Consider the following 14,356-nt stretch of genomic DNA (forward strand, 5'->3'; position numbering starts at 1 on the left):
CGGGGAACTGTTTGAGGGCTCTATCTGAGCCCCGATTTCCTCGTGTCTTGCGCTCATCTGTTTGAGGCCGCCACATTAGAGTGAAGCCGCTGTTCTGGACCTGAATCTGTCAATCCTGGAGAGAGCCCTGCTCTGGAGCAGCCTCCGAGAGGAATCCTTAGGACACCTCCAGCCTGTCCCTGACTCCGAGCCCCACGCGGCCACAGCTCTACTGTCACCCCTCCAGGGCCATAGCCTGGATAATTAGCACTGAGCAACGCACAGGGCCTGGGTGAGAGAATGCTCTCTTACATTGTCTCCCGTTCCCGGGGAGAAGAAAAGCGCTCCCTGCACCCTGGGATGGGCTGTGGGGTGTGGCTGGATATCACCAAGGCCCACGAATGCAACGTGTCTGAACAATGTCTGTCGCCGTGGGAAGCCCATCGGTGCACAGACTTGGCCTCAGACCCAGCAACCCCTACACTCTGGTTTCCTAGAAGACAGAGCCAGAGCAGCCGCCGCCCAGCTCAGAAGGAGCAGACTGAGGGACACTGCGAACTAAGCCAGCCCCTTCCCTCCTGGACCTGACCCTCCGGGTCTTCAGGCAGAGGCACCCCCTCTGCAGCCAGCTGCAAAAATTTCCCGAGACCCCATCAGGCTCTCCAATTAAAAAAAAAACACCCACCCCATGAAACTTCCTGTATAATTTAATATCGAAACCCGAATTCCAAGCTTCCTGGCGGCCGATTGAAAAGGGAAAGTGATAGCACCGAGCCCTACGCAACACAAACTAACTGGACACCTCGGGGCTTTCCACAGTTTCTCCTAAGCCTTCTTCAGTGACCCCCGACCCTCCTGGAACATTCGGCTGCAACTGTGTTTCCTGTCTCAGGGAGAAGGCAGTCTAAATTCATTTGGTGGATAAGAGGCACACATTAGGTGCACAGTGATGTAAATGTGTGTGATGAATAAGCAGCACACATTAGGTGCGCAGCGGTGAACCCAGAGCCTCTCAGTCTTCCCTAAGGGGAAGACGACAGAAGGATGCTGGACGCGTGTGGGAGGGACAGGGGAGAACACTTGCCTGGGAGGCAGGAATGATGTGTCTAAGCCTCTGCCCTGGGAACCTCACCATCCTGACAGAGACGCTTGCACCAGCAAGCCCAACCTGGGACAGCTGCTGACATCTCCACTGTCCCTGCTGAGACTGCGTCACCAGCCCTGTCTCCTGACAGCTGCGACAGGCTCCCTCCTGTTCTCCTATCTCCTGCCTCCCTTCCCCCTAGCCCAACAAATCCGTGCATCCTTAAAACCTTCCATGGCTCTCATTGCTCTCAGAAAAAAGCCCCAAGCCCCTGACCACGGACTTCGAGGCCCTCCACAGGCTGGCCCTGCCACTCATCCCTGCCCCTACCTTCATGACCCTAGGTGCCAAGGCAGGCTCACAGGGCACCTCAGGCAAACACCCCACTCTACGGCACAGAGACCTTTCAGCCCATCCTACCTTTTTCCATGAAGGCTCTTCTCACTCCTCACCAAGTGCAAAAATTCACCATCGCCCCCTGTTCTGACTCTGTCCTCACAGTCCACACCTCTTGGCTGGGATGGAATCCCCTCTACCAAGCCAAGGACCCAGAATGATGCTCATTTACTCAAGAACTGATCCAGGAAACATGGAAAGGGAGAAGACATGAATAGTGACGAGGGGCAGTCAAGGCACGACTCCATACATGAACAAGAGACCAGAGGGATATCTGGAGACTGGAGTGGCAAGGCTGGGGCTGAGGGCTCGAGTTCCAGTCTTTGTTTGCTTGTTTGTTTGTGTTTGGGTTTTTTTGTTGTTGTTGTTGTTGTTTTTTGAGACAGGGTTTCTCTGTGTAGCCCCGGCTCTCCTGGACTCACTCTGTAGACCAGGCTGACCTCAAACTCACAGAGATCCGCCTGCCTCTGCCTGCCTGAGTGCTGGGACTACAGACGTGTGCCAGCACGCCCAACTTCTAAGTTCCATTCTTGGCCTGGGGTTCGGGGAGATGGGCCAACAGCAACAGCACCCATAGCACCATACAGACACACACACACACACAGACACACACACACACACACACTGTGGCACTGGGCATGCGCACTTCCCCACCTCTGACCTTCGCGCCCAGCTTCACCTGCTGCCCACACCCTGGAGATACTCAGGGAACCCACCTAATGTGTCCAACACTGCCCACTCTATGCCCAAGGCCACCTGCAATGACAAAAGCTGTCCCCTCCTCTTCCTGTCCCCCTGAAATTGGTCTCTGAACCCCCGTCCTAGCTCCTAACAAGGTGAAAACGAAGCAGCTGAGTGGGTGAGTAACCACGGGGCTGACTTCCCTCAGGCCCCAAGTAAGACATCAGTTTCAAGAGTGAGAAATTAATTCCTAATTACACAGTCACTTTATCACAGAGCTTCCGTGCTAAAAGTCTAAAAAAAAGAAAAAAAAAATCAACAACCCCCACCACCTCCTGCCAGCTCCCAGGCGCCTAATTGGGTAAAGCAATTTTGCTTTAAAGAAGCGCTTCTACCCTGGAACCAGCCCGGGAGAAGAGGGACTGAGCTCCGTTCCAGCTGTCCTCCTGAGTGGCTGGCCTAGGGTGGGGGCCAGGTTAGGAGGAAGCAGGGAGGGCGAGGGGGTCTCTTCAGGGCGCCTTCCAGTGTTCCTGCTTAAAGAGCCCCCTTCCCATAACTCCTGGCTCTAAGGAGAAACCCAGGACTGCTCAGGCAGAGACATGTCCCCCTGGCTTGGTCACCATCACCGAGTCACGATAAGCTTGCAGCCCCAGGTTGTCCCTGAGGGTAATCCAGCCCTTGAGCTGTAACTGCTGAGAGGAGACACCCCTCCCTGGATATGTGGCCCCAGAAACAAGGGGATCTGAGGGCCATTTTGCCTCAGGGTGGCCTAAGGATTACACACCGAGGGCGGAGCAAAAGCTTCAGGGGGCATCGTCCTGGGCTGGAGCATCGCTGCCTTCCACTCTGCCTAGTTTCTTCCCTGAGGCGTGAGGGGCTGGGAGCCTGGATGCCTTGGGTTCCTGCTACCCACCACTCAGTCCTGGCAGGCTGGGAAGAGCCTCCTAAGCATTCAGTAGCCAGCAAGTAGACACATACATGCCCTGGGAAACTCCCCCACCTAATATCCGCAAAAGAGGAAGCTGAGACTCAGAGCACCCAGGGGACACAGCCAGGTGTGGAAGAAACAGCCCCTATCTCATCACAGCTCACGAGCTCCCCCTCAACTGGCCTGGTCACTACAACACACTACAGCGAGTGGGAGATGGCCAGCATCCTTGGAGGCAGAGTGGTCCAATGGTTAGAGCACGTTACTGGGTTCCGGCCACCAGGGACCTTGAGCCATTCAATGGAAATGAATTCTAACACAGACTCAAGACCTAGAGCAGGGCCTGGCATGAGGAAGTGCCAGTAAATATGAATCATCAGGAGTTTCTTATCTTCTTCAGTTTACCCTCATGCACAAGTCTCATACATCCTGGAGAAAAAGCACAAATACCCAAGCAGGAAGAGCCAAGAAAGCCCAGGCCCTAAACCTGGAAGCGTCCTGGCCTCATCCCCAGCATTGCTCACTACCCATTGTACTCCAGCGTTAGGCAACAACTCCAGCTCTCAGAGTAGTCCAGGCCCCTTCAGTCTGGTCTTTGCACCTAAAGAGCTCTTCCTGGCTTTCCCAGGCCCACCCCCAACCTGAGCTGAGCTCCTGTTTTGGCCCCCACTGTCTTCCATCCTCTGATGCTTACTCTGCACGTCCCAGTTCCTCAGAGATGCCTCAGGATCTCAGCCGGGTCCCCAGCGCTGAGCCCAGGCAGGCTCCCTGTGAGCGCTTGTCAAATAAACGCCTTGAAGGACAAGATGAAAGAGAGAGAGAGAGCGAGCTTGTGGAGCCACTGGGAAGCAACATGAATTCCCGGGGTGCATCTTTCCAGGAAACACCCCACCCAGGGCTGGCGTCTGCATTTGCTTCCTCTATCTCTGCGAGAGGCCTGTGGCCTCTCTTAAAGTGTAGTGGAAGATGGGGTTCGTGGCAGGAACGGTGCAACGCTGGGGATGTCGGATCATCATCAGTCAGGAAGCAGCTGGAGATGGTTCCACCTGTGTCACTTGACAGCTAGACCATCCGCCTGGGATGCCAGCCTGACATCCAGCACACAGTAGGGCTTTTGGTGGAGAGAATGCAGGGAAAGGGAGAAGCAAAAGGTGGCATCGCCGTGGAAATAACAGCCCGGCTCTTGACTCGGTTCTTTAACGATCATGGTGATTCGGCCCATTGCTATGGTTGGTCTGTATTCCTTCCAAAGTCATATGTTAAAAATTCTAACGCCCCAAAGCTCAAAACGAGGAGGTGGGGTCCTTGGGTACATCAGGGTGAAGTCGGTACCCTCACAGACTAAACCAAAAAAGACTATTCACCCTTCACTCTGTGAGGATGCATCAAGGAAATGCGTCTGTGAGGGAGTGGACCCCCACTGGGCTCCAAACACTCCTGAAGCCTAAACTTGGGACTCCTAGCCTCCAAAACTAGGAATGCAGGCCTGTCATTTATAACAATAGCTCCCGGCACCCAGCCAGCCCGTGGCATTTCCTTACAGCATGCCAGTACTGAGACACCCTTAGTCCCTCACACAAAGCCTCCGAGTCCAGGAGGCTGGAGGTAGGTAAACCCACCTGACTGATGAGGAAAGGGAGTATAACTGAGTCAACCTGGGTTCACAGTTCAGGGTGGGGAGAATTCTGCACCAGAGAGAGTGACTACAAAGACTTAGGGCGGGTTACCAAGACAGATCCCAGGAGGGTGGGAGCCAAGGCGGCTCTGGGGCCTCAGTGGTCAAGAGACCCTCCCACTGCTGGCCTTGTCTTTGCTAGGGGTCACCAGGGAAATGCACAGAACTAAGGTAAAATGTTTGCTGTTTGGTTTGGTTTGGTTTGGTTTGCAGTCTCCCTTTGTGGTTCGAACTCTGGGCAACCTTTCCGCCTCAGCCTCAGTGTTAGGTCTGTAGACATAAGCTGAGCCCGGGTGTCCCACTCAGTAATGCCTGATGGCTTTGTTTTTGATTCAGCCTTGCGTAGTGTGTATCCCTGTTCCCATGCGTGGGGGTGCCTGTGTGCATGTGAAAGCTGGGGTCTGATGTTGGGAGTCTTCCTTGATTCCTCTCCACCCTCAATCACCGAGGCAAGCTCTCTAATTGAACCTAAAGCTCACCAACATGGAAAGTCTAGCTAGCTTTCTCCGGGGATTCCCTGTCTTGGCCTTCGGGGTCTTTGGAATTACAGGTGAACTGCCATGCCCACCTGGCTTTTAAGAAAGTACTGGAGTTCCAAGTTCTAATCATGCTAGTGGGGTAAGCACATTATACAATGAGATCTTGCCAATGCATTTTCTTTGTGTGTGTGCTCCCCCCCCCCGCACACTTTTGCAATGTCTGCCTCCCTGAGTTAGCTCAGACCAGTCCTGTAACCACCCCTCATCCAGTGGGTTATGCTAGTGGGCAGGTGGTCGGGGAAAAGCACCATAAACTCTGTCACAGGCAGGAGGAAACATTCTTCTGAGAGGATTTGCCTCATAGCTTCCTGAGAGTCAGAAAGACATCCCAAGACCTTGAGACAGGCCAATGGGACTACTTTGACCTCTGAGAGGGTGAAACTCCTTCAGACCTTGATTGAGCAATCCCAGACCCTTCTCCCCAACAGGGTGGTTGCCTGGCTCAGGCTCCCAACTTCTACAAGCTTTCATTTCCTCATCTGCAAAGCCCTTTAATCGCTTGGGATCCTGAGGCTGGGGACATGGTGATTGATGTAAAAGAGCCCAGCCCAGCCGGGCACAGGGGTAGCCACCTGTAATCCCAGCACTCGGGAGGGAGAGGCAGGCAGATCTCTGTGAGTTCAAGGTCAGCCTGGTCTACAAAAGTGAGTCCAGGACAGCCAAGGCTACACAGAGAAATCCTGTCTCGAAAACCCCCCTCCAAAAAAAAAAAAAAGCCCAGCCCACCAACAAGCCAGCCATGAGCCAGCTCCTGTTGCCCAAGCTTCTGGCTGCACTCCAATGATGTACAGGATGGCCAGGGATTTCCCCCTCCATCCTCCAGGGATACCACGAGGCGTGGGTGGAGCTGACGCCCACCGAGACCGGCTCAGGAATGAACAGGGCCCACTCCAGCCAACCCAAGCTCAGAAGGCTCAACTCTGGCCTCACCAGTTGAGCAGGGAAGAACAGATGAGTGGCTGTGGGGTGCTGCCGATGCCATTCTGCACAGGGCAGTAAACTCCAGTGAGAAGAGATAGCACCGAAGACGCAGCAGAGCTCAGAGATGGCAGCACAGTGGAGGCCATCCCCCGAGATTTCCGTAAGCAGCTACCATGGAAGACAGAGCTCTTCCATAAAAAAGCTGTGAGAACCCCTTCACCGTATGACTCTGAGGTTTCTGCCTGACTCACACCTGACCAGTCTGACTCACTCACAGGCAGGTCTGAAGATCTCCAGCAACTCACCCATCCCCCATGGTGGCTGCCATCTTGTTTCCATGGAAACGGGCCTACACAGTGACCATCACCTGCTCTAACCAGCCCTGAATGCGCATGAAATCAACACTTACACTCAGATTCTAACAAGAACCTTCCCAGGTCCACACCCACCCGGGAACAGATCTTCACCTCACTCTTCAGCCCCTCAACCCAACAGACAGGAAAGCAATGCCACCTGGATCCTCCCCATGTCTCTGACCCAGGGCCAGTCTCCGGGGACCTTACTATCAGAGAGAAGATGGAAGATCTGAGGTCCCTGAGGAAAGCAGCCAGTGACACGGCCCTTCCGACAACTGGATCTTCCCTGAGCCATGCATAACAAACACAGCCACGTGGGAGGAAGCCTCCTCCACAGGCTCCTGGAAACAGCCCAGTAATGACGCTCTGGCCACTGACTAGAGCTGGGCCCACTGGCAGGCAATGGCATCTGTGGCAGTTGTTTGATCTGTACCAACCTTTAGATTCCTCAGCAGAGCACAGACCCTGCCCAGCCAGCCCAGACAGAGTTTGGAAGGAGCAACCAGCAACCATCAAGAATCCTCTTCCCCAATCTCATCCTACCCTGCAGAGTAACTCTTGATTGGCTGAGCCACACACAAAGGTGTTTTCTGCTTCCTTTGCCTCCCTGTAGCTAAGAGTGGCCATGAGATTTGGCTCTGGCCCAGAGCACTAGGAAAGGAAGGGATTTGGTAAAGAAAACATTGTTTTCTGACCCAAGTAGACAGGCATGGCTGGCATAGCCAGCTCTCCACCCTTCCATATGGCCTTCAATTCAATATAGCTCCAGCCACTGCCTTGTGACCACAAAAGAAGAGACTCAAAAAAAAAAAAAATCACAAGGACATTAGCCCCTGCATGGCAGAGTTTGCACCAATAACCAGAAATGGGAGCCGTGATCTCCACCTGTCATAGCTTCCTAGGAAGGCCACAGGAGCCAGCTTCTCTGAGAGCAGCTAAAGACCACCACAGCAGGACCCCTGAGTTAATGAAGATTCCTAGGTCCTGCCATGCCTGATAGGCCCACGTGCCTGACAGCCCAAGAGGCTGTCATGACCCTGCTGCTCTCTAAAACATAGAGAGATGTGAACAGTTTGTTTGGAGGTTGAGGAGACGGTCCATCCCAACTGGCACACTGCTGTGAGTGACTGTCCTTAACTTGCTGCAGCAGGAAAGCCTTTACCCAGCAGGACTGTGGGCTTCTCTGGAGTTAGAGTCCCCCTCCCTAGTCTTCCCTGGCCCTGCTATGTACATTGAAGGTAAAGTAGCAGAAAAAGCAGGTGGTAGAGAGCACCTGGATACTCTGATGAGGGTCTTGGGACCTCCTTCACCTCCACCCCCTCATGAGGAAAGCTGGAATAGTCCTCAGTTTGTCACTGGGACCTTAGGAGAAGGGGTAGACATTGCTTGCATCTCCTCTGGGAAGGAAGTTTAGCAGCACACACCCTCATCCTTCAGGCCGAAGCAATTTTCTGCACAGAGGCCCTCCCCGGAAGGTCACAGTCTTCCAGTTTCGAGAGCTTTCAGATTCAAAGTGCAGACACCTGCTCCCTGTATTCATCCACCAAAGAGCCTACAGCCCCACCCAGGCCCCTGTCCGACCTCCACCACCCCCGTCGAGGACCAAGCCTTTCACTTTTAACGGAGGTCTCTGTTCCTTGCTGCTGGCACTGGTCGATTCATGCCTGGGCATGGAGGAGGAGATGGAATTCAGCATGATGTACAAAGGGAGGCACACAGGCAAAAACATTCGCGACCATAATTGAATATTTCATGACCTCCTAATGGACAAGGCAGGAGACGGCAGCTTAAGTGAAAAGGCAGTGGGGTGGCTCAGCCACACCTGAAGAGCAACGGTGACCGCCTGCTCTGTCTCAGGGTAGGAAGAAGAAATGGCGGGGCTCTCAGCCAGCACAGGAAGTGACATAGAGAACAAACAGCTGGATCCCTCCTCCAGGAACCCCTCTGCCATGAAAGCACCAGCCAGAGGGCAAAGTTGGCCGTTTGAGTTTAAAAGTCACCTGCTATTAATCCCAAGGCGAGAGAGACCTGGCTCGGAAGGCAAACATGGCCATGAGACAAGCTACCACAGCCTGCACTTTCCTAGGATGTCATCCAGCCCCCACTCCCCACTCCCCTGCATCTGCCTCAAAGCCATTGCCGTTGGAAGCTAGGATCCTTGAGTCGTGATGTGAGTCCAGCCAGTGAAACCTCGGGAAAACACTGTCCTTGGACAAATGATCTGTAGGGCCTGGCACATTCCTGAGGGGAAAATGAAGCCATCTCTAGATTTCTGTACATAGTCCCCTCCCTGTGGCCTCTCCCCATTCGAGAAGCCCCAGACCTATCTCAGTTCTACAGAGTCCAGAAGGCAGGGCCCAACCTCCCTTCAACTCTCCTTCCACAGACTGTGGCTGGCAGCCTGAGCCCTCCATTGCCCCCCCTCTGCTGGACAGCTCCCATGCCAGCTCTGGGATGGGCCACTTGCTCCAACCCCTAGTGGACCTGTTGCCCCTTGCAGCACGCTGGTGCTTCTAGGCAGCGCTGTGCAACCATTTAGAGTGTGTCTGTGGTGACTGTCTGTTTTCTACGCTCTGAGCTCTGTGACACCAGGAAGAGCCTTCGTCTCCCTTGTCTTGTGTCCCCACATCCCAGAACAAAGCCTCGTGGGTAATAGCTCTTCAATAAGTGTTGACTCGGGGGCTGAACGGTACTAACAGGTGGGAGCCACGGAAAGACAAACGTGAGCTCCGTGAGGGAACTTTCCGGAACTTTATCGTGTTCCAGTTTGAGACTGTCTGCCTCGCATGACAGGGAGCTCCCTGCAGGGGCAGCATACAAATGGGGCCTCTGATCCCCATTCCGCGCCACTGAGCTGGAAGCTGTGACCTCTAAGGAACCTTGCAGCTCAGAGGCTCTGTGTCACCCTCTGTGGCTTGGAAGAGGCAGCCGGTAATTTGGGGAAGGGGTGGGGCAGGAAGGGAGGAAACATCCTTGGGAATATCAGACCCGTTACTGTGGAGACGGAACGTTTATAGTGCTAATGGGACTTTGGGGAAGGGGTGGGCAGCTTCTGGGGGGTGGTAGGAACCAGGTGGGAGTGGGAAGGGTGGGCTCTGGAGTACCAGCTATAACCCTCACCCTGTCCTCCCCACCCACACCATTCCTAGGATAGTGAGAGAGGGGTAGGTCTGGTTCTACATCCTGCCCCAGGAAGCTGATGGATAAGTGACATCACCTGAAAGCCACAATGAGGGCGACAGCACAGCCCACCCCAACCCCTCCACCACCGCCAGTTCATGCAGTGAGTCTGTGACTACCTGCTTTACACGCCAGCCCCACGCCAGCCTTCCCCGATGCTGAGGGTTGCGGTCAGAAGATCCCAGGAGCCAGGAACATCGGCACCAGAGCCTGTCACAGGATATCGGGTGCTGAGGCTGGCAGTCCTCGCCCTGCTGCTCAGCTCGGAGATCCCGCCGTGCCAGCAGGCAGGAGAAGAACAAGAAACAGCTGGGCTTGAGGTCTAACGGGCATGAACCGGGTGAGCTTTGAGATGGGCAGGGTAGACCCAGATAAAGAAAAAAAAGGGGGGGGGCCTGATGTACCGTGCACCCTTGAGTTGGAGCACTGGGAAGTCGGAGGCAGGTGATACCGGAATTCAAAGCCAGCCTAGTCTACATAGTGAGGGCCAGGCGAGCCAGGGCTACAGTGAGCCCTGTTAGCATGAGCTAACAGACTTGCCTGATGATTTTTAAGTATCTAGGGGACAATGCCTTTGTTTGATTTACTCTTTCCTGTTAATTAAAAGGTGTAGACGCTGGGAAATTGAAAGCTAATTTGTAGACTTTTACCAGCCAGAGGTGGGTGCCGGCTCTGTCCAACAGGAAAGACGTGTGCCCATCACCGACCTGTGGTGTCTTCATGGGAGGCCACCACCAGGCTGTCACTCAGCTCTAGCGGTCCCCTGGCCCTCTTCCACACCTGCTACCAGATGCTGCGGTCTCGCCCACCCCCCATTTGGCAGAACAACCAGGTATGCATGGACACGCTAAGATTTGTACAAAGGTTACTTTTCTCCACGTTTGTTTTTTAAACTTTTGTAAATGACACTCTAATCTGAGGTTCCTTCCAGAAGCAGGGACTTGAGAGAGGCGTCATTAGCATTCCCAGGGAGAAGTGAGCGAAGAGCACATCCATAAAACAAAAACAGGCACAAACTGTCCTGAAACCCAGAAAAACACGACAGCAAGAAGGCGTCCAGGGGATGAAAACAACAGTTCTAGCAGGGGACAGTTCTAGCAGGGGCAATGAAAGGCAGAGGGGACCCCACTGAGAGCCCAGGGGTGACTCTCAAAGCTGAGTCCAGATCTCCCTCCCAGTCCAGGTGAACACAGGGCAGATGCAGAGACAAGAAAGAAGAGAAGGTCCAGATAACAGGAATCGGAGAAAGACAACACAGAACAAGCTAAAAAACCATGGAAGCGCCTGGACAACTGCTCTGAGCCAACGAAGAGCTGGAAGCTGGAACTACAAGTTCTAGACACCTTGGAGAAAGTCTGAATTCTGAGGACGAGGAGGAAAATAACCAGATTCTTGGCTGGGCAAAGCTGCTTCCTTCCAAGAAAGAGGAGCAGGGTGGTCCTGGTGCCCCTGCAGCCCGCGTTATCAGTTCCCATGGCACAATGTCGCCGCTTCTAAAGGAGTAAAATTGCAATCCTACGAAAGGGCAGGCACGCGCCGTCCTTCCCATTCCAAGATCAAAGGGACGAGTTTGCACAGTCGAGATTAAAAAATGATACTGTCCAAAACCTTTCTCTTTGAAACTCTACTTAAGAGTATCCTCCAGTCAGCCCGAAACGAAAATGCAGCTGGCAAAGGCAGGGACCTGGTACCCAAGAAACCATCTGAATTCTATGTGCCTTCAGGCATGGTCCAAATCCCTAGGAGCAAAGGGGCTGGGAGTCCGAGCAGCACCACCAGGAAGGGATGCTTGGAAGCAGAGCAGTGACACGTATGTCACGTTTCAGGACAGAGCCCCAGACCTCAGCACACTCCGGGCCTCTGCATCCCACACACGTACACGCTCACTCACACGACCACTCACGGTCCCCAGCCTTCTAACTCCTGCGCTGCTGAGCCATAACGAAGGGTGGTTAGTGCCTCTTTGTCTTCTACCTCCCGTGTGTTACCTCCCATCATGTCCCCAGTCTGGTCCCATCAGACTCCTGGGCTAAATGCTCTCAGCCAAACACAGCGCCGTGATCAGGGTCCTATCCGAGTGTGGACAGACCGCACCACAGCAGAGCTGCTGGGCTCTGTCCTGGAGAGTGAGCCTGGCAGGACTGGGTCGCATACCGCCCTCTCTCCTCCTCCGCTGGCCTCCAGGGCAGCACCCACACTCAGCAGAGCCCTCTGCCTCTCCGGCTGCTGGACAGACTCCAGAAAAGCAGGAAGGAAGCCTGGAGTGATGCTCCAAATAGGCAAAATGGAACCTAGTTTCTCCCAGCTTCTCCGGCTGTGGCATGTGGCTTCTTTCTTTTTTTAATCAAGTCTCATTCCATGACCCAGGCTGGTCTTAAATTCCTGGGTTAACTGATCCTCCCACCTCAAGCCATCTGTGCTTCATCAGAAATGACCAAAAACGGGGCCAGTGGATGCTTAAGTCTGCCCTCCGTTTCTGACTTGCTGAGTGACCATGATAATGATCAAACATGGTAATGATGTCTGTGATGACAATTGTGAGAATGGTGATGCTGGTGGTTATAATGATGGTGGTGGTGGTGATGATGGTGATGATAAAGGTGATAGTAATGACAATGTAGTGGTGATGATGATGATGATGGTGATGACAATGATGGTGATAATGATCAGGATGGTGATGATGATGGTAAAGACAGTGGTGGCGATGATAACTGTGGAGATGACGGTGGTAATGGTTATTGTGATGATGATGATGGTGGTGATGATGGTAATAATGATGATGAAGTGGTGGTAATGATAATGATGGCTATGAGAGTGGTGAGGGTAATGGTTACAATGGTGATGATGGTTGTGGTGAAAATACGATGTGATGCTGAAGATGACTATAATTATGATAGTGAAAATGATGATAGAAGTGATGATCGTGATAGCGAGTGATCGTAATGATAATGAGGAAGAGGGTGATGATGCAATGAGGATAGTAATAATGGTTATGGTGATGGTGATGATGATGATAGTGACAATATGATGATAATGGTGATGGTGGCAGTGCTGATGCTGATGATGACGAAGACGATGGTGATGATGGGGATGTTGATGACGACAGTGGACACTTCTTGGTGCTCATTTTGACAAGGCTAGTATCTTTACTCCTTCTTTACAGACGGGGAAATAGAGGCTTTCCGTTTCTCAAAGGCATGCAATTAATCAGCATAAAACACTCCGTGTAAGCTGGCCATCCAGGACAACAGATAAATGCTTACAGTGGTCAAAGGAAGGGACAGCTGTCTGTCCAGGCCCGTCCACAGACAGCACCATCTCTCCTGCCCCCTGGCCCAGGGGCCCTGCATTCTCACACAGTATCACCATCATTACCCAGAAACCCCTGCATTTGCTATATGGCAGCTGGCATGCATCGAAAAGCAGGTCATTACCTACCCTGCCATGACAATGAAAAAATCCAGACGGTTCCATGTGTCCCCGAGGTAGCACTTCTTGCCAAAAATGCCCAGGGCCACCATCTTAAGCACCATCTCCATCGCGAAGAAGATGAAGATGAAGTCGTCAAAGACCTGTGGAGCAGAAGGAAGACAGCACAGGTCAAACATAGCACAGGAAGAAAGCCTCAGAGGCCCTGGTCCACTTGACCACGTCACAGAAAGGACACCAGGGCCCAGAGAAGAGATGAAGCTGCCCAGGTTACACAGCCCATTCCCTTCATTGCTTAAGCCCAGGCAATGGCAAGGACCCTGGGGCTGAGCACTAGGGCCGTGGGACGAGACCCTCACTCCTAATTCTTGCAATGGCACACATGTGATAACCCACGTTACAGCTGAGGAAACAAAACTCAAGAGAAATCAAGCAGCTTGCCCTGGGTTGCACTGCAACTCTGTGCCTCGGGTCTGACTACCAGGGATGGGCATCAAATATTCTACTTCTGCAAAGTGGGCACAGCCCCAGAGCCCTGCTCTATGGTTCCTCATACCCTTCGGGGGTTCTAGGGAAACAAGGCGGGCGATTGGCAGAGAAGTGTCAGCCACTGAGCTTCTCTGGTGAGAACAGGACCGGGTAAGGAACCTCAGCTGGGAAACCAAAAGATGCCGGAGGGGCAATTAGGTAGGAGAGGTGGAAAACTGCACTAGAGTAAGGCCCTGAGCTTAGGAAAGGACCCCCCCTCCGGTTGGGAAGGAGGAAGAGAAGAAGTCAGAAGCTCACCTGCAGGATCTTGCAGCGGTCTGACAGGCACTCCATGTCGTCACATGGCTGGTACATGCCCAGGGTCACACAGTTCAGCAGGATGACCAGCATGCTCACACACTCGAACCATGTACATGGAGTTAAGGATGAATTGGCAGCAGCACGGCTTAGGGTGCCACACTCCTGAATGGGACACCCCATTAACAGACACACAGCCCGTTTCTTCCCACCCACCTTCAGACCTCTCGACAGCCCAGGTGCAAATTTTCAGAGACTGTGCAGCTGGCTTGTCCCATCACACAGGTAAGACCAACAGCACACCCTGCAAGGAACCAAACCCAACCCCAGAGTTTGCTCCTGGTCACCAAGGAAGGAGTGGCTCCCAGAAAGGTCCCCAGCCCCAACAATTCTGATGCCTCC

At 53.3% G+C, this 14,356-nt stretch overlaps 1 protein-coding gene across 1 annotated transcript in view; it reads right to left on the reverse strand.

The window, feature by feature from the left end:
• The window catches only part of Cacna1i (calcium voltage-gated channel subunit alpha1 I), a 110,963-nt gene that overhangs the window by 63,902 nt on the left and 32,705 nt on the right, over nt 1-14,356 (reverse strand). Inside the window, 2 exon segments of the mRNA XM_060389020.1 lie at nt 13,178-13,311; nt 13,955-14,066. Of these exon segments, the coding sequence (XP_060245003.1) occupies nt 13,178-13,311; nt 13,955-14,066 (246 nt within the window).

Source organism: Meriones unguiculatus, chromosome 8 (genome assembly GCF_030254825.1).
Source record: "Meriones unguiculatus strain TT.TT164.6M chromosome 8, Bangor_MerUng_6.1, whole genome shotgun sequence".
Classification (NCBI taxonomy): Eukaryota; Metazoa; Chordata; class Mammalia; order Rodentia; family Muridae; genus Meriones; species Meriones unguiculatus.